Here is a 20,684-nt window from a genome sequence, read left to right on the forward strand (position 1 = left end):
GTATTTTACCCCCGAACGCGATTTTTACTGGGGGACCCCCTCGAAAGCAATTGGGCTATTTTCAGGCTAGATTTGTGTAGTAATTGGGCGGGTTTTGTAGCGAAAACCTAGCAACCCTGCACCAGACAGAGCTGTCGGCGATTCTTCCTATTGTAAAGTCATGCAGTGTGTAACCTCCTGTTCTTTTTCACGTTTCCTTGGTTGGTAGATGCACCGAGGACCCGATAATAGCACTTAAAACCTGGAAAAGTTAGATTTTCATGATATGTTACCTTTAATGGTAGTATATATTAAAATTATATACAAAAATTCTAACAAAATGAACATGCAATATACTGTACATAGATATATAAAAATAAAGATCAATATAAAGCTTGGGGAACAGTGTAAAGATCATTCAACTCCTCACCAGTATAAATTTAGACAGGTAAATTAGTTGAATGAATTTGCTGAGAACATCTAAGAATGAGGTGGCATGTCATTAACAATCAAACCCCAGCCTGCTCCCCTTCAAGATTTAGAGGATTTTGTCTTAGCTTCATGCAGAATGTAGTGGGTGCACAAATGCACATAGACACAATGCCACTGGTGCCGACTTGCTTTGTGGCATCAGTTTCCTGTACGCAGAGGCGTTTTATTAACAGTTACATAGTTCTATAATTTGACTGGAGATACTGCACAGCTGGGTGGTGGGCAAGAACCAGAGAACGAAGGAAGAGTGGATGGTGTGGCTCTAAGACTTAAGAGATATAGCAGCGGGTTGTGACAATAGGGAAGAATGTAATCAAAGCGCAAATGAAAACAGACGAGATGGTGGGATGACAGGAAGAGTGGAAGCAGCAGGGTGCTGCACGAAGGTTTGCGGAGGAATGCTTTAACAGATCCCTGCCATCAGACGCTAACAGTGTTTAAAGGGGAATCGGGCCGTGCCATTGGATGCCTGGTTGCCATAGGGACGACGAACAGTGACAAATTGTAGAGCTTTGTAGCTAATGGAAACATTGCTAGATATTTAGAGAAAACAACATATCACAACAGTTCACAGTATAGCCACATTTTTCTGTCCTTTCAGACAAATATTGTTTATATGCTACAACAACAGCCAGGAACAAAACAACCATGATTCATGGAGCACGTGTCTGAGCTGTGAATAACAGTTCTGCCTCTTAAAGTGGCTGTTAGGATGCGAGGAGAGAGATGGAAGATTAGCAGACCCATACAGATGTGTTGTGCCTCAGTGTTTCCTTCAGAAATTTGTGCCCCGTACAGCCAATAACTTGAAGTTTAAGTGCGCAAATCAAATTTTTCGACAAATTTAGTTTATTCAATGAAAGATTTGTCAGAATGTTTGTAAAAATTATTTTAAATGATTCTTGAAAAGAAGCGAGTCACGTATTAGTGATTCGGACAACACTGGTCGAGTTTGTTTTTGCGTGCAGTCAGGAGAACAACTTGTTTTCTTGCTATAATTTTGCAGCAATCCATCATATCCCATCACATTTCATTCAGACTGCCAGCTCATATCTCAGATAAAATATAATTTTGTGGTGGCGGTGTAGATTTAACAGCATATTTTTAGATTCAGCTTGAAAGCGCTGCAGGAAACACTGGTGCGTGTATAGGAGAGCGAGTCTTATGCACATTAAAAGCACATGCTGTGAATCGACGGGTTCCTGCTGAAGAGCAACTCTTTTGATGAAGGCCATTCAATTTGATTATTCCTGGAATGAAATCTGGAAAATAATTCTGTGCACACAACCTCTGTATCTTCCTATAATATCATGCTTTTCTATCATGACAAAGGACTAGAAAATATAACTCCCAAGTTTTCTACACATTTCCTCATGTGGTTTGCTTGATCATTCAAAACAGTTGCTCTTATATGAAGTCACATAGTTGTGACATTCACTGCTATTACAGACATGCTTTGTTTCAGTGGACTGTTTACTGTTGATAGTAGGAAGTCAAAGAAAAAAACCATGCTCATTTAAAGGCAGCAAGATGTAAAAGATAAGACGTTTAGTTTAAGTTAAGATTATTTCGGGGGGAAAAAACACCCAACCTCCATTTCCTGCATTGCGATGTCATCATCAAAGGTAAGTGCAGATATGAGCAAACGCACAGGAAAAAAATACAATAAAATCAAACATCATAAATAATAAAATTTGTCACTTAGACAATAAGATGTGATAGAGGATACGTGGGTGCATGGCACATATTTAGCCTAAATTAAGCACTCAGTAGGGGCTAGATCCATTTGATGTGATTAATTTTATGTTAGGTAATAGTTTATGTAACATATCTAGTGTCTTCTGTAAAGAAGATGGGATTTGTGCACGTATTGCTTTAAAGAAAATTAATGAAATACAGAATAATGAAAAATAATGAATAATGAAAATAGCTGAATATGCTGATTAACTGATGAAAAATAATTATAACTGTATAATATATTAATAATTTAATTATCTCTTGGATGCATATTCTGCTACAGGGAATGAAGCATGCCGGCGTACACAATTCTAGGTACACTTGAGATCTGAGAGAATAAATGGTGCCCTACAATTGTAAAGCATGATTCATGTGGGAAATGTGAAAGGAAACACGAGGGAGAAGAAACAAACACTCCGCATTGAGCTGAGTGATAATGGCAAATCCCACAAAACCAAAGGGAGAAAGGACTGACAGGAGGATTGACATCTTTTCTTGACAATCTTCTTTCCTTATCTTCACCCACCCAGGATTGGCCAAATACCCTTTCTCTCTAAACACAATGGCTGGGTCTCCAACCTAGCATGCAGTCTGACTAGACAGCATTTTTGGACTTTGAGGCAACTATGATGCCAGTAAAATGCTATCTAGGCATGCAGCTCAGTAGGCTTTAAGGAGGTGTTTGATCTACCCAGCAGTCCTTTCCCCTTTTACCCGCTTCTCTCATGCGTGCACACAAACACACAGATCTTGCTCCCGCATGACTCATTAGGAAATAACAGGAGAGCCGTTCTGCGAAACACACTCTCTCACATGCGGCCGCTACGGTCTCCTCCAGCACATCTTCTTGTCTTTATTGATCTATGTGTGTTCGAGTGATAATTTGCTAGTCTCTTCACATCCACTACAACATCCTCCATGTCTCTTTGTTCCCATTTACCGTGTGGTTGGGGTTGCCGGTCTGTATGCGCATTTCTGCCAGCACCCAAATGCCGTTGGTGAGTTTGACAGACTGGTACAGCATGTCCTGCCCCTCCACTGTTCTCTTGGCTATGGTGAAGATATTACTGCCTTGCAGCTTGTTGCTGGCCACGTCTGTGAGAGAGAAGTTACTCATTAACACAAAACAGACATACATAGCAGGTTTTCTGAAGACAAATTTAACCTGAGTGAGTCTCTATGGCAACTCTGTGGCAAATGCGTATTTTTACTTACACGCTGACATATGAACCATTCAGTAATTAGTCCGATTTAAAAGAAAGGTTAGCTCAAAAATTTTCAACTTCAAATTCTTCTATTTTTATTCTTCCATGAAACAAAAATCTTAAAGGGATAGTTCACCCAAAAATGAAAATTTGATGTTTATCTGCTTACCCCCAGGGCATCCAAGATGTAGGTGACTTTGTTTCTTCAGTAGAACACAAACAAAGATTTTTAACTAAAGCCGTTGCAGTCTGTCAGTCTTATAATGGAAGTGAATGGGAATCAGGTCTTTGAGAGTCAAAAAAACATACACAAACAAAACCAAATTAAACCCTGCGGCTCGTGACGATACATTGATGTGTAAAGACACGAAACGATCAGTCTGTGCAAGAAACTGAACAGTATTTATATCGATTTTTTTACCTCTGTAAAACACTGCAGTGCATCAGAGGTAAAAAGCGATATAAATACTGTTCAGTTTCTTGCACAGACTGATCGTTTCGTGTCTTTACACATCAATGTATCGTCACGAGCCGCAGGGTTTAATTTGGTTTTGTTTGTGTATGTCTATTTTTGACTCTCAAAGCCGTGATTCCCATTCACTTCCATTATAAGACTGACAGACTGCAACGGTTCGAGTTAAAAATCTTTGTTTCTGTTCTACTGAAGAAACAAAGTCACCTACATCTTGGATGCCCTGGGGGTAAGCAGATAAACATCAAATTTTCATTTTTGGGTGAACTATCCCTTTAAGTGGAAGATCTTAAGTGTCTAAGTTGCCTATTTTTTTCATAGAACAAAAGCATTGATCTGCACTTCAAAGAGTAAATTAAATGTTAATTTGATATCCACTTATTTAAACGTTACATGGCTTCACCAATTCACTAAAAAGAACCATCTCACAACATTATTTTGTGAATCAGATGTGACTAGTTGACTACTGTTGAAAAGTTTTAATTATTAAATGTTTTTTAAAGAAGTATTTTGATCAAATACATTTTATTCAGGATTCTTTTATGAATAGAAAGTTCAAAACAGAAAAAAAAAAAACTTACTGATGAGTAACACAAAGTTGAGTTGTTTCCTTTACAATCTACTGTATAATTTTGTGCTGCTCTGACTTTCTCATCATATTCATTTAATTGCAAGCTCAAATCTTTGCTAACATTAAAATATTTTGCTTTGAGACAGGAGATTTATATTTAACAATGCAGCAACACCTATATTAAATGCCAAGCCAAATGGAGAGAAGAGAGAAAGAGTCAAAAAAAAGCGCACTGAAGACACCCACAGTGCATTCATTAGCAATATCACAGAGTGTGTGTGCATGTTCATGCCAGTGTGATTCACAATTATTTTATGCAAACAGTCATGCGGAAGAGGATTATTCCCCAAAAACCTGCCTCGAGTTAATTACACCCAGACATTAGGCTTGCCGCGATAGACGGTGCTGACGGTGATACCGGTGTTAAGCCGCAACACCGGTTACATCACTTGCCCACTGCGTCACCGACCCCCACCATCGTTTTGATTTTTTATAGTAATAAAAATAATTTAGTTCAGTAAAAGAACAGACACCACAATTAAAAACTGAACACGGCTGCTCAATGCAACGTGCCGAACAACACACAGATCATATTTCATTTATCCAGTGAGGAGAGTGAGTCGAGCTGACTGACAAGAAGAGTGGGGTGAGACAGACAAGACGATCGCGGATGATTTAGTTTCGAAACGAAATGCAAAAGCACCTGTTTGGCAGTATTTTGGATTTTGAAAAGCCTGTTGACTTTTGCCGTTTATCTGATTTTGGAAGTTTTTTTAAACATTCGTTTCTTATTTAATTGGTTCCACATTGTTAGCTGATTTTTACTTTATTTAAACTTTATGTCATTTATTTATTTTATTTGACATTCGTTTTGCTAATAAACGTTCTACGTTTCTTATTTATTTGGTTATATATATTATACATGTTTACTTATTTCAAGTTTTGTATACCTATTTAACTTTATGTAAGTTATTTGTTATTTTATATTAGGCATAGCCTGCCCTATAGCATGGTGTATTTTTATTTGTTTTGTTAATAAAAGTTCTATGTTTTATATATAGGCTAAAGTGAGTTTGACGTTGTATTTTGTTGTTCAAAATCCGCCAATTCAAAAGTGAAAGTAAAATGCGCACAGTGCTTTTAAGCTATTCAAAAGAGAAGGAAAGCGAGGGAAAGAGGGAAAATTCAAACGAACTAAAAACCAAAGCTATTTAAAAGCGAGGAAAAGAGGGAACGCCCCCACGGTGATACTGGTATTACCGGTGTTGTCACACGTCGATTAACCGGTGGGAAAAATTTCCTCACCGTCACAACCCTACCAGACATGCCACCCGATCAGCACTCTTCAGAGACAGACCTCAACAGGACAGTGTGTTCTTTTAAAAGACAGAACGTGTGACAGTCAATATGATACAAAGCACTGATACAGAGTACAGCACTTCCCTCCATCCTATCTTTGCTTATTTGTTTCATTTCCTCCATTTCATTCATTCTCATCTTCCTCCACACACGTTACCCAATTCACTTATGCACAGCGCACATTTATTCCTGTTACCTGAGTTGAGGTGGATGTCTTTGATTTGGAACTGTGCCTCATTGTCATTTGGAATGTCCTTCCAGGTGGCCAGGAACACCTGACGTTCTGAGAAGCAGAGGGACAAAAGGATAAGGAAAAGGGAGTATTTTTTTTTTTTCGGACACAGTTACTGTGCATTTGTGTGATATCCTGCAGAGACTGAACTCCATTTAAGAGACTCCTGGGGGAAGCCATTTATGCACAAGCAGTCTCTCTCACACGCACACATGTCTCCACATAAACACCCATATCTTTTCTTACACACTCATTTGGACACAGATCTGGCACGTGTGCTCACACTGTCATGCACAAGTCATGAGTCAAAACTTAAAAACAATACCCAAACAAAACCTAAGAACACACACACACACAAAAATTAATGGATTGACGTCACAATCACCTGAAGCGCTTCTGCTTAAGTCTGAGGACACAGGCAGTGATTAAGGGTGCACACAAACACACTCACCCATCTTTCCGTCCTCTACAAAGAGCAGGCTGAGGGGATATTGGCAGCTGAAGTAGAACACGTCAATGTTATTCTTCACAGCAACCTGCAGCATCGACAAAGAGAGAGAGAGAAACACATTACGACTGTGATTTAAGACATTGTGGCTGTGGACAAGGCTCTCAAACCCTGTTAAGAGCAGACAGAATTCAGTTCATAAATTCAGCCAAAATAAATGAGCCTCTCTTTCTCCAGCACTTGACCAAAGAATGGCATACACACACACACACACACACACACCACAGAATAGTAAGGAAATATGGTCCTTTGATCATCTCTTTCTTTGACATTTTGCCTCTCTCTCTCTCTTCATTCTTTTGTTTAAAACCCTCTGTGGCTTTGCAAAGGTTGGGTTCAGCTCCTGCGCGCGAAGTTCATGTTTGCATGCCAGTATGTGAACTTCAAACATGCATGAATGCCTCAAAGGCAAACTCACTAAGAGGATAGAAGATGCCCAATGACAGTTCGAGAAAACAGAGCGAGTGTATCTGTCCAGGACAATCATACTCAAAAACACCTGTCCTAAAGAATCAGATATAAATATATTCTACGTGAGTGATTGTCTATATTATTGTTATTGTAAAATGTTACAAGTTGAGGTTTCTTGCCCTAATTGAATGAATTTTAAAGAAATACAAAAAGTCAGTCAAAAAAGTGCTTAACAACTCAGATTAAATACAACCAATCATTTCTTTGTTTTTCCATTTTGTGCATTAGTAAGTTTGCAGCTGAAAAAAAAAAACACACCAAACTTTCAACTGATTATGGCTGTAAATCTTCTGAGAGCATGAGGGATTGAAAGGCACCCAGGGGAGCTTTTATAAAAGCTGACAGCAGGTGCACAGCATCCATCAGAATAGAGACTACACAGCCTCAGAGAGGGACAGGCAGTCCCACATAGACATCCAGACCTGCTACACTCCACTTCTGAATAATTCATCCAGCAATACCGCTCTGAGCTGCACAAACCAGCTTCATCCCTCCCTCACTTGTCTAATTGTGGTTAGAAATACTATAGAACCATCAGGCAAAATAATATGAAGAAAACCCAATGTACTAATTAATGTGAAATCAGAAATCAAACTTTTCATTTTGTGGAATTGTCAGGAATTGAACCAAACATGACGTATTAGAATTGGTTTATCTTCTGTTCAGATTGATCTACAATATTATTAGCCTTGCAAATAATGACAATGAGTCCAGCTACAGAAAAATAAATAAATAATGCCATTCATTCAGTCTATGAGTAACATTCACTTCCTGTGATGCCACTGCAATGAATAACTGATCTATTATCGGCAGCCACGTGTGAAATTAATAATGCCACAAGCCTCTCTGGGAATGGAAGTAGTATCAGCTGTTGTAATCCATGCCTGCAAAGACTGGAAACTCATGGTAAGCCAAAGCACGTCCAGATCAAATACACGTGCTAAAGCTGTGAGCTACCTGATATCCAGACATATTGTTGTTACATCAGTCCTAGAAAAATGGAGATAAAAATTCATGTTGCCTCCTATGATTCACAGCGACAAATCCCATAATTATTATCATACAGCTCTCTTAAACCCCTGCTGATGACTTCAACGATAAGCAGAGCAGAAAGTGAAAGAGACACATTTATGATTAACCATTTAATGCCAGTCTAACATGTGCATCCTGAACACGACGCTCACTAATCTCTCTCCAGGAAAGCTCAACACACGCATTTAATTTGAAAATGGCATTAGATAAAGCCTGAAGGGCGCTATAAAATCTTCAGATTAAAACACTATCTTCTTTTAATCTCCTTTAGAGCTCTGAGAGAGAAGAAGAGAGATCCTATATTTTTGCATTTGCTTCACCCAACCAAAACAGTCCCTGAAGCGCAACACAATCTTTTCCTGGTTTAATTACTACCAATTAGTGATTGCACTGTTCCATAATGCCTATGCCTTCCTATTGTAGTCTGTGGGATTTGTGGTTTATTTCCCAGTGCAGTCATTGGAGAGCACTGTGAATGATTCCACTGAGAGAGATAATCAGGCACAGCTAATTCAGACCTATTGCTGTACTACTGCAGACCTACAACACTGATCAAAAGATGATAGAAATGGACATGCAGTGAGAGGAGGAGAAAGACAGAAAAGAGAGAGCATAACTCTTCTGAGAAGTTGCATCCCTTGGTAACCACCCACACTTAATGTCTATAGTACTGTCTTTGGAGTGGCTTTTTTGGGCTGCAGCCTTGCTAATAAATGCTCATCGGGGGCTTGCTTTATTGCTTAACAGCACAACACTCATTTCATACTGCACGTGAATTATGATGCTGCAGAAATGCGATGGATACATTACCTGCAGATTGTTGAGAGGTTCCATCTTCATGATAGGGCCGCTCATGCTGAGAGGGAGACTAACGTCAATGGTCTGATTGGGGCTCAGAGGAGTCAGAACCTGCAGAGGGCCAGCAGGGGAGAGACCGAAACTACAGAAAAACAGAGAAACACAGTTTAGACTAGAGATGCAACAAAAACTGACTTTTTTTTTTTTTTTTTTACAGAAACTGAAATTAAAGTTTAATTTAGCTAAAACTAATGCTACTGCAGTTAAATGTGGGTAATTTAATTTGCATACTTATTCGTATGTCATATTCACAGTTCTGCTGCAATGAGCCACATCTCAATATTTCAGCCAAACACATTTTACATACTCTAGCAACATTTTTGGTCATGGTAATATGTGACTGATGATATGTTTACTTACTGTAGCTAATATATGCTGTGCGCACGAAACATACACCGACACAGTCAAAATGTGCCATTAGAGCCATTTCGGGTCAATGATTTTGCCCTCCAAAACTATTTCGGCCAAATTATTTTGTTTGCATCACCAGTTAAGACCCGATCAATATTTGGCTCAGGATTTGAAATTTTGTTTTATTGTCTGCAATCTGTAAATTTGTTGCACATTTACAGGTAGAGGGACATTCTAGGAACAAGAACATCACAAAGACTTAGATGTGTGCACTTTTGACAGGGCAAGTAACCAACCACCCGGTCACCTTAACAAATCCATAGCAACACTCTGTCAACCACTCACAACAGCCTAGCATTGTGGCTTGAGATTTGTGTGAGAAAGCATCATTCTATAAATCTATACATACATAAGAATATGACCTTTTGTTGCCCTTGTATTAGTCAAAGATCTAAGTAGAATATATTACAACAATCTGCTTTACTATACAAGCAGTAATTTTCTAGAGAGAAGTCCTCAATTGACATGAACACATTTAAGTCTCTTTAGAATATCAGCATGTCCTTGAATGATCCCACTGACAAAATGCTATAAATGAATGGAACGCCTTCCAGGCAGGTCTCCAAACTGATTAACAATCAGAGAAGATACCACAGAGAGAAGAGCAAAACCTTGAAGAGACCTCCAAAACCGTCTCCCGTTCTAACCACTGGACTCACCTGTTCCTGTTGAACTGAATGGCGAAGTCAGTCATAACGCTCATGGCTTTGTTGGTAAGAGACAGATCCATCTGAATGATCCCACCGCGTCGGGCAAATGTCCCAGAAATCTCCAGCCCTTTAGCTTTCATTGCTGCTAACCACACCTGAACCCACAGATAAACAGGTTGAGAGTGTGGGGGAACGAAAGAGAGTTAAGCGGACACACACAGGACGTCTCAATGTTTCTGTACAAATGCATCAGATAGATGTTTTTGGCCCCTGCGTTGCACCTTGCTGTTTTTAAGCATATCATTCTATGAGAGTTGCATTTTAAAGCCTTTTTTAAGATTAAAAATGTGCTCTGCATTCTGTTGGACTCTGTTGAGCTGTTATTGAACACCACAGCACGTTTTATGTGCACACCCACTAAGAGTCCAGGAAACGCTGCCGCATTACAAATTGACTTAAAGCGGGGAAACTGCTTATAAAAGACTTCTGAAGTCATAACCAAAGTTATTGATTCAGAGTATTGATTGATTCTATACTTACAGTTTTAGGAGCAACGTAGGATCCTGTTGGCATGCCAACACCTCCACCGAGGTCAAAAAGGTCTCCCAATCCACCTCCAACAGCAGGAGCACTGCCGAGAGCAGCAGGCATGGCTGCTGGGCCCGCCCCCAAACCAGCACCCATCTGAGCAGAGGGAGACAAGTATTACAACCTATTACAACTTTTCTAGACTGCTACAAGACCGTCAGGAAAAAGACAAATTAACTAAGATAAAAGATGTGGAGGAGGAATTTAACAGCTCTTTGATTAATGAAGGCAAACCCCTCTGTTGATGCTAATACTCCTCCAATGAAGCACATTCATCAAAGTCTGGATGAACTTTGCTAAAAATCTTACCGAAGGGCTTCCGCCGATGTCTCCTCCCAGCTGGGAACAGAAAGGACAAAAAGTGAGTGTAAGGATCAGTAGGCAGGAAAGATGCGGATAATTATGAAGAGGTTGATGAAGGGGGAACTAGCTCAGTGGGTGGAAACAAGTCAATGAGCTGCTAAGGAAGTTGTGAGACATTCTATGGACAGTTTCTTTAATCTTTTTACTCTCAACTAGGGATGGGCAATATGAAATGTCAGTCAATAAAGGTTTTGTTTATATCGCAGCATGTAAACATATCTGCACAGCACAGGACTGCTTAAAGTTATTAAGATGTTAAAGTGATACAGAAAGATGTACATATGTGACCCAAGTTTGCATCCAGGGTCACGAGGTGCTTTCCCAGTCCCATCCCCAACACTTCTCCTCCGTCATTTCCTGTCTCATCCCTACTGTCTCCATCTAATAAAGCCAAAAAAGGCCATAAAATGTCTGTCTTGTTGAGTATCCACAAAAACACAGTCAGTTATGTCTTAAATGATTGTAAACCATTGGGAAAGAAATCAGATGTGTGTCAACATACTGGATCTTTATAATGAAGTTTTAGAGTGACAGCAGTCTAACATACCTGCTGCTGTCTATGCCCTTAAATAGCAAAGACAAAAGAGAGAATCACTCGCTGCTCTTGATTGAACAACTTTTGTAGCTTTAATAAAAATCTGTGTATATTTAATTCATACAGCGAAGACTATGCAGTGTTTTATTTTACATCGATTGCTCTTTTTTTTTTTTTTTATATTTCTTACTTAAATTCTAAATGCACCTGAAAAAAAAATATTGCATTTGTCTTGTTGTTTATATTTGCATACTTGTTCTTATTTTTAATAACAAAGCTAAAATAACATATACATATATATATAATTATTGGGACAATAAATGACTCATATCATGAAAACAAATGTAGTCATATCGCCCACCCCTACTTTCAACATATTAAACATTTTGTATGAGATGTGACTACTTGTGTGTGACTACAACTACCGCTACAAACTCAAACACTGAAACAAAAAGGAGGAAATGTGCTCTTATGATTCCTTCATACTGATCTGAGAGCAGTTTATGTTGGGCAACAGGGACTAGTCTAAGATCAGTACAGAGGAACATTTTAAGGATGAACTCAAAAGGTGAGAACACCCACACAGACCTCTCTCTCACTATAATCAGAAGATGGCTGGGGAGACTGCACCTCTGTCCTGTGGGAAACTCCCGGCTGATAGAGGAATGAGAAATGGATGAAATGTTTCCAATGGATGAAAGCAGAACAAATGAGGGGAATGAGGCTGGGGATTTCTAAAACTCTACAAACATTCATGAACTTTACAGTGACTAAAAATACTGACATAACTTCCGGAAAAATAACATGTGGTTGCATCAAGCACAGGACTGTTCATACGAGGTGTGTTATGACAAACACATATCTTGTAGATATTTTACTTATGTCGACACTAGTTATAAGTGGTTGTAAATAAAAATGTTGGGGCTGTAAATATACATGGCCTTCTGCTGGTGTGATGAGTACATCTGATACTCCTACTAACAGATCCGCAATTTATACTAATGAAATGGCATGATATGAAAGTGTCTGCTTCCTCTTTCACTTAGTTTAATTACCGTATCTGATTCATCGGCCATCTGCAAGTGTAGCATAAGGATAAAGGAGAGAGGAAAAAAAAAACAAGAGTCAAAAAAGAGAAAGAGAAGACCGGAGGGGAAATGCAGGCAAGGAAAGTTAACTGTAATTATGCAAGACCATCTGTGATTTCTCAACAGACACAATTACACTGGTTAAGAGAGTTTGGATTTGTTTAAGGAGGATCAGATCTGGGATTAGATGATCTCGATTTAGTAAAGTAGGTCTGGATCCTGCTGTTCAGGCCAAAGCTAACTCAAAATACATGTCCTACACCATGTGTGAGCTGAACAACTGACAAAGACATAACCAAAAGTCTTGCATGCCTCTGTATACGCACACACAGATTGTTAAAGGAACAGATGGGTATATTCATTCCAGTAATTACACTGTTTTTCCCTTTAAATTAATCTAATTTCACCACAAAGGGGTGATTATGTTTGTAGCAGAGCGAGAGGCGGCAGGAGATGAACATACCAGACTATCCAGACCTCCTCCCAGTAGGTCCATGGCTCTTGCTATTCTATATATAAAGTAATATAAGAAAATAATATAAACATAGACTCACGAGCCAGCGCGAGCAGAAATTCTCTTGTGCTGAACGCCACGGCTACCCTCCACAAAAGCACTGGGAGGTTTGTGGTAGACTGAGGCCAGAGTACCAATGTGGCAGATAAGCTCCTCCAGCAGGGTGGGCTCAATCAGGTCCGTCTCCTCTGATATCAGAGGCTTCTCGGCCAGCACCACCTCTTTTGCCGCCACAGGGTCAGTGGAGAGTAGACGCCAGTAGATGTAGCCACGGTCACGCAGGTCAGGATTATCAGAATCCTGCAGAGTTAAAGAGAGCAAAATACAGGGAAAATGAAATTGACCAATAGCGAACCTAATGGAACCATACACTGTTTATGATGTGAGAGGAAAGAAGAGAAAATGGTTCTTTCCACAAAACCTCATCTGAAGGACAGAGTCTTGTGTAAATAATGCAAAACTCCTTTGAGCACCAATTAATCTGTGTGATAAGATCAAGTGGTACACAGCAACACCCAGAGCAAAACAGCGGTGAGAGAATTAGATCTTGAGGCCATAAAATGGCACATGGGATAAAGGAGGACATTTGGTATTCTGACAGAACCCTGGCGGCGAGTACAGCCTGTGGCACTGAACCTCAAAGTTAATAATGACAAGATTCAATCTCAGATCCCAGTCTGACAGCACAAGCTCACGGCTTCTCTGAATATTAATCTCACACACATACCTGCTCTCTGGCTGATACACACACAAACATTAAACTAGTCTATATCATCAACATTTTCAAGTTGCAAAAGGTATGTAAAGACAAAGTAAACCATATGAATTAAGTGCTTTAATCCAAAAAAGTTTAACATTAAGGCTAAGTATTGACAGATTTCACAAATCGATTCAAATCTGATTCACAAAATCTTGATTCGATTTGGTTTATATTGGGATATATATGAAGTATGCATGTCGGTTTTTCTAAAGGAAAATCATTACTATAATAAAGATTAAAATGAACAACATATTCCAAATTAAATAGCTATTCATTTTTAGATATAATAAGTACTTAATATATTAAGTTTTTACACATCAACTTTTTAATTATAGGGCCTATAATTATGTTTCTACTCCAATTCATTGTTGAAATATAATAATTTAAACTGGCTGTTTTTATTCAAACATACAATCAATCCGAGACATCACTAACAGGTTAAGTTTTAATTTTTTAATTAAAATTAATTTTTTTCTAGTGGACAGTTGATCTATGGACATTGAATGGCTTTCCTGATTTAAATACAACGTTTCATGGTATATTGTTTACAAGCTGTTTGTTGACATCTTTCTGCAGTAGATTTTGTGATGAAAGTTTGAAAGCTGATACGTTCATATTAAAATAAACAAAGCACAAGGCTTATTGCAGTTATTGGATGGAGTCACACTACAAAACAATATTTAATAAAGCTTTGTTCACACTGCAGGGTATCAGAGTGAATCAGACAATTTAAGATTCGATCAGATTGGTGTTAAAACCACCCAAAGAGCCAAATTCCACAAAGAGGCCCAGGACAACAAGACAACGTCATAAATCTGTCCACGATACCCTAGCACCAGCCAGTCTGAAGCAAGCCTAACCAACCAACTCTTTCACAGAACAGCTTGCAGCATTAAAACAAAAGAACACATTGATAATCCCAACTCAGGAAGGAGATTGTCAATTTTGGGGCAAGAAACCCAAGATTAATGATTGAAGAGACAACATCATGACCATCACATGAGGGAAATCATTAGTAGAGACTTCGTTGGGTGGTTGCCCCCACCCATGACAAAAACCAGGCTCCTTCTAGACCTTTTGACCTTTTGTTTCTCACAAAGCACATCCTCACCTTCACAGAACGACAGAGAGACTGTCTTTTACAGATGTAGATGCACCAAAATGATGCTAAAAGGACTTATGAGCATGTCCTAATCACTCATTGTGTATGTCTTTTGAATAACCATTGAATAGTTTATAGGTTTATATTCATGTTGGGTGAATGTTCATGTTCATTAAAATAGAGATTGATTAAAATTATTTAATCATTATTGTCAAACATGTCTCATTTGTCAAGCAAGCACGTCTGTGCTGCATCCATCTGAAATTAATGGATTAGCAGCACTGTCTTTAACTGGAAAAAAAGAATAAGGTGCCCTTATTCTGCGACACTGTGGCTTAAAAAGCTTATTCTGATGATGTAAAAAAAACTGTTAACAGCAATTAAATTCCTAACTGGCACAGAGCAAGGTATACTAGCATTAACAAACATATACATGTTTAATAAATATAAACCTGTTGTTTTGAAATGGTACAAGGTTTCAAAACTCTGGCCAACAAAATCTAACCCAAATGGTGGTTTACTATTTACATTGCATTATGCCACAAATATGTACATATGAATGTATATAATATATTAAAGCAGAGCAGGTCATGTAGTTTAACAGAGGCACAGGAGCAGGACACTAATCCCTCTGCTGATGCTTTTATAATCATCATCTTTGTTTCCTGTGCACTTGACATTCATTTGAGACATGTTTAATAATTAGAAGTCTTCCATTTTGTGGTTTGTTTATCCTCTTATTGTCTGCCTGCAGTTTCAAAAAGCAATTACAGAATTTTGTTAAAAAGAATAAATGTATCAGGGTGCTGAGTAACAGTTTTTTTGAATATCTTGTTTTCTTCAGAGTGAGTCAGAAAGCCAAACGGCCTTGCTTTAGAGATCTGCCATTTGAGAATGGCAACACCTAGAGGGTGTCCTTGAAGGTGTGAGCAAGTATATGTGCAGAGTCATTTTCTCACTGAAACGTGTGCTTTGATAAGCGCTCATGTGGATATCTCACCTGTGTGGCGAGACTGAGCACTTGTTGCACCAGCTCCTGGGTCTCAGTGGGTTTCTTCAGGAACAACTTCACAATAGCTGTCCATGAGGGAAATCATTAGTAGAGACTTCGTTGGGTGGTTGCCCCCACCCATGACAAAAACCAGGCTCCTTCTAGACCTTTTGACCTTTTGTTTCTCACAAAGCACATCCTCACCTTCACAGAACGACAGAGAGACTGTCTTTTACAGATGTAGATGCACCAAAATGATGCTAAAAGGACTTATGAGCATGTCCTAATCACTCATTGTGTATGTCTTTTGAATAACCATTGAATAGTTTATAGGTTTATATTCATGTTGGGTGAATGTTCATGTTCATTAAAATAGAGATTGATTAAAATTATTTAATCATTATTGTCAAACATGTCTCATTTGTCAAGCAAGCACGTCTGTGCTGCATCCATCTGAAATTAATGGATTAGCAGCACTGTCTTTAACTGGAAAAAAAGAATAAGGTGCCCTTATTCTGCGACACTGTGGCTTAAAAAGCTTATTCTGATGATGTAAAAAAAACTGTTAACAGCAATTAAATTCCTAACTGGCACAGAGCAAGGTATACTAGCATTAACAAACATATACATGTTTAATAAATATAAACCTGTTGTTTTGAAATGGTACAAGGTTTCAAAACTCTGGCCAACAAAATCTAACCCAAATGGTGGTTTACTATTTACATTGCATTATGCCACAAATATGTACATATGAATGTATATAATATATTAAAGCAGAGCAGGTCATGTAGTTTAACAGAGGCACAGGAGCAGGACACTAATCCCTCTGCTGATGCTTTTATAATCATCATCTTTGTTTCCTGTGCACTTGACATTCATTTGAGACATGTTTAATAATTAGAAGTCTTCCATTTTGTGGTTTGTTTATCCTCTTATTGTCTGCCTGCAGTTTCAAAAAGCAATTACAGAATTTTGTTAAAAAGAATAAATGTATCAGGGTGCTGAGTAACAGTTTTTTTGAATATCTTGTTTTCTTCAGAGTGAGTCAGAAAGCCAAACGGCCTTGCTTTAGAGATCTGCCATTTGAGAATGGCAACACCTAGAGGGTGTCCTTGAAGGTGTGAGCAAGTATATGTGCAGAGTCATTTTCTCACTGAAACGTGTGCTTTGATAAGCGCTCATGTGGATATCTCACCTGTGTGGCGAGACTGAGCACTTGTTGCACCAGCTCCTGGGTCTCAGTGGGTTTCTTCAGGAACAACTTCACAATAGCTGTCAGCAACTGCAGTTGCACCTGAATGCAACTGCAGACTGCAGTTGCACCTGAAAGAGAAGCATGAAAAACATTAACACAGGGACAAATCCTGTAACACGATTTTCCAAGAGACAAGTTCATGCAAGTTCATTACAGTATTCACTAGGGTAGTATGGTATTATTGTTATGATACCAAAATTTCAGTAGTCATTACTAGTGTTGTGTTCGATACATCGATACGATGACGTATCGTCACAGAGATTTGATGATATGAGCTGTCCCTGTATCGATATTGTGGCACGTGTGCAGCAGTGGACCGCGCTTAATTTGAATACAACAACAACGTTTAAAATTGAGTAGAAAAGTGCGAGGTTTCTAAAAAAATAATGAATAGAGCATAATATATAGGTTACAACAAGGTTTAATCTGGCCGCAGTGGAACACAACCAGGTTGCCAGATATAAAGAGACATAATCCCCGAAACAGAGCTTCACACTTGCGCAATACGGAAATATCTGCTAAATGTGTTACTTATCTTTGTCAACCTGACAACCATGTGCACACGCGCTCTCTCCGCTGTGGATAAACGCGCTTGCTTTCTGAAAACACCGGTAAGCTTGCAGTTTAGCGATCTCCACTTCAATATTCTATTCTCAGAAAAGTGTAATTCATCAAGTTTGTTCCTGAATGTCTGAGTGCGGCTGCAACGTGATCTGTGTGAGTGACTGAGCGTGTGTGTGCGTTAGATACAGTGAAGACAGTGCATTAGTTTAGAACTCATCTAATTTTTATTTTTATTTTTTAAACGTAGAGAGTGTGTTAATTTGTGCAATGATAACCTACCAGCAATGTAAATATGATTTTTTTAATATATTAGAATGAGTACATTACAATATAAATTTATTAGAACGAGTACATTATTATTTATGGGCTTAAAAACAAGATGCAAACAATCAGAATATTGTAACTGGTGGGGAGTGCCCAGTGTAAACATGAAACATATGCCATTACCTACATTGTACTGTGGTACAGTTATGGAGGCCCTTCATAATAATGCAGAGGTCAACTGCCTGCTCTGCCAATAGTTAGAAATGGCACTATACTATGCAGTGTTTAATAAACAGCTGTTTTACTAAATTCTGCTGAGGTGAAATTCAGTGCAGTCATGTATCGTGATACGTATCATGGCATCTGTATCGTGATACGTATCGTATCGTGACTTTGCTGGTGATACACAGCCCTAGTCATTACCACTACCAGTGAAAGAGACCAATTTCGATACCACAGCAAAAAGTCATCCTATTACACGGTTGTAGTTTTTCTTCATGCACATTGAAGCAAAGTAACACACTGCATGCATATCACAAGTCTGCTGTACTTATTACAGCATATTTAATAAAGCAATTTGAAAGGCACTTCACCTGTGTGCTCTCATCATGGAAGCCTTCCAGGAAGCTCTCCAGTAGCTCATCTGCATTGTCGATCCTTTCTGCGTACTCTCCCACAATCCAGATCATGGCTGCGCGTGCCTCAGGCTCATCCAGAGAGTCCAGGTTCTCACACAGAGTGGCAATCACACTCTCATATCTGACAATACATTCAAGAAAAAAGCAACAATGAAGCAGCAAAATGACAGTGTGGTGGGGGGGTGTTCAGTGAATCTTTATTGAATTTTTCAACACATTTTACTATGAAAGGCATGACTGAACAGAGACTGTGTCAGGACAATGAACCTCTAACACCTGGATAATGAACCTTAGCCAAACAGAAATAGGATGCAGTTTAGAGAGAGAAAGAGAGAAACAGCTTTAGTGACAAAGAGGTCAGGGACAAGGGAAATTGAAAAACCTACTTGTTGGGGTACTTGCGGAAGATGTCCTTGATGACCACAATGGCTTCCTGCACCACATAATTGACCTTGGTCTGAATGAGGTCAAGCAGTGTGCTGACACAACGCTCTGCTGATTGCTGTAACAAAGACAGGAGGGACAGAAAAACAGATAAGCTAATCTGCTAAACCATAAATGGTATCATCAGTTAACCAAAGAAGCAGTTGGCTTTGGTTTCACATCAGGCTGAATCCTTTCATTAGGAGTGGTGAACTTTACAATTAAAATTAACACTCATTAGACTGTCAGTGTTAATTAAGTTAATAATAATGCTATCCTAATCAGGGTCAGGCCTGCTCACCTCTACTTTAATTGCACAGCGGCCAATGGCTCGTACAGCTTTACGCACAAAGTCCACGTCCACTTCAGTGGCATATTCCTTAAGCTCAGCCAGCACCTACACCACCCAAACACACAGAAATTTAACACAGACTCTCATAAGCATACATTTCAAATGTTCATGTGATAAACAGTGGGGTCCAAAAGTGAGTGATGGGAACATATGGGATTGAAAAGAGATCTAAACGTGGAAATAACAATTTTGGGATTAAAAAAAAAAAAAAAAAAAAAAAAAAGGAAAAACACAGCAAAAGGAAAAACAATAAAAACTACACAAACAACAACAATAAAAATTATGAAGGATATTATAAAACGCAAGTAGTAGTAGTAATAATATTTAGGTTTATTGCCATTTCAGCTTCATAGACACAGATTTAAAATTCAATAAACGAAACAATTAAATAACGATAAAAAGGCTAGAAAAAATAAGAAAGGCTAAACAAATTTGTAAGTACATATAAGACATAATTTAATTATTTAATTATATTCCCTCTGTCATGACAAAAATCATTGTCTCATGACATTAAAAATTGGGCAGACCATAAATATACATTACTGCTGTCATTAATGCAAAAGAGGAAAAAACAAATACTTAGACATAGTGAAAATCATGTTGATTTGTTATTTACAATTTCTTTCTTTTTTACAAAAATGCAAAACAGATGTATTTTCACTAGTAGTCTTAGACTTTTGGACCCCACTGTTTTCTGGGTGGAGTCACAGAAAAATGTATGAACATAGATGATCAGGCAGAGATCATGTTTTACATTAGTGAAGTGTGGTGGTGTGGGTGCAGTTTCATTCACCTGAGCAATGTTGGCCTGAGATGCCAGGCGGATCATGATATCCAGCTTCTCCAGCTTGACATAGATTGGGTCATTATATTTCACAAAGAAAACCTTCATCTCATGTTTTAGAATTTCAGGGCTGGTAGAAACATAAAAGAAAAAGAAAAAAAGAGAAATATATAATAAAGTTGATTTACAATATAGACTAATTATTTGTGCATTAACTTACTTTTGAAATACCCAAACCATCATCACTAGTGGTTAGGGCTAGGTATCGTTCAAAAATGTTCGATATCGATACCGATACCTTGACTTCGATACCGGTTCCTGAACGATACGTTTTTCGATACCAATTTGATGAAATAAATTTTAACAAGATTACATTATCTAAAAAAAAAAAAAAAAAATTTGGTTTTATTTTTAAGCTTGATGTTTATACAATCTCAAAGACTCATCTCCTGAGCCACTGCACAAAGGAACAAAGTGTAACCAACA

The 20,684-nt window shown here is 38.4% G+C and overlaps 1 protein-coding gene across 1 annotated transcript in view; it reads right to left on the minus strand.

The window, feature by feature from the left end:
• Positions 1 to 20,684, minus strand: part of ap1b1 (adaptor related protein complex 1 subunit beta 1) — a 32,871-nt gene that overhangs the window by 5,733 nt on the left and 6,454 nt on the right. The window contains exons 8-23 of the mRNA XM_016466904.1: positions 20,208 to 20,328; positions 19,364 to 19,459; positions 19,026 to 19,141; positions 18,595 to 18,760; positions 17,114 to 17,212; positions 13,106 to 13,365; positions 13,015 to 13,060; positions 12,519 to 12,539; positions 12,052 to 12,117; positions 10,875 to 10,904; positions 10,518 to 10,661; positions 9,987 to 10,132; positions 8,869 to 8,998; positions 6,499 to 6,583; positions 6,012 to 6,098; positions 3,149 to 3,303 (exon numbers count right to left, since the gene is read on the minus strand). Of these exons, the coding sequence (XP_016322390.1) occupies positions 3,149 to 3,303; positions 6,012 to 6,098; positions 6,499 to 6,583; positions 8,869 to 8,998; positions 9,987 to 10,132; positions 10,518 to 10,661; positions 10,875 to 10,904; positions 12,052 to 12,117; positions 12,519 to 12,539; positions 13,015 to 13,060; positions 13,106 to 13,365; positions 17,114 to 17,212; positions 18,595 to 18,760; positions 19,026 to 19,141; positions 19,364 to 19,459; positions 20,208 to 20,328 (1,768 nt within the window). The remainder of the gene's footprint in view (positions 1 to 3,148; positions 3,304 to 6,011; positions 6,099 to 6,498; positions 6,584 to 8,868; positions 8,999 to 9,986; positions 10,133 to 10,517; positions 10,662 to 10,874; positions 10,905 to 12,051; positions 12,118 to 12,518; positions 12,540 to 13,014; positions 13,061 to 13,105; positions 13,366 to 17,113; positions 17,213 to 18,594; positions 18,761 to 19,025; positions 19,142 to 19,363; positions 19,460 to 20,207; positions 20,329 to 20,684) is intronic.

The sequence above is a fragment of the Sinocyclocheilus anshuiensis genome, unplaced genomic scaffold, assembly GCF_001515605.1.
Source record: "Sinocyclocheilus anshuiensis isolate Anshui unplaced genomic scaffold, SAMN03320099.WGS_v1.1 scaffold508, whole genome shotgun sequence".
Classification (NCBI taxonomy): Eukaryota; Metazoa; Chordata; class Actinopteri; order Cypriniformes; family Cyprinidae; genus Sinocyclocheilus; species Sinocyclocheilus anshuiensis.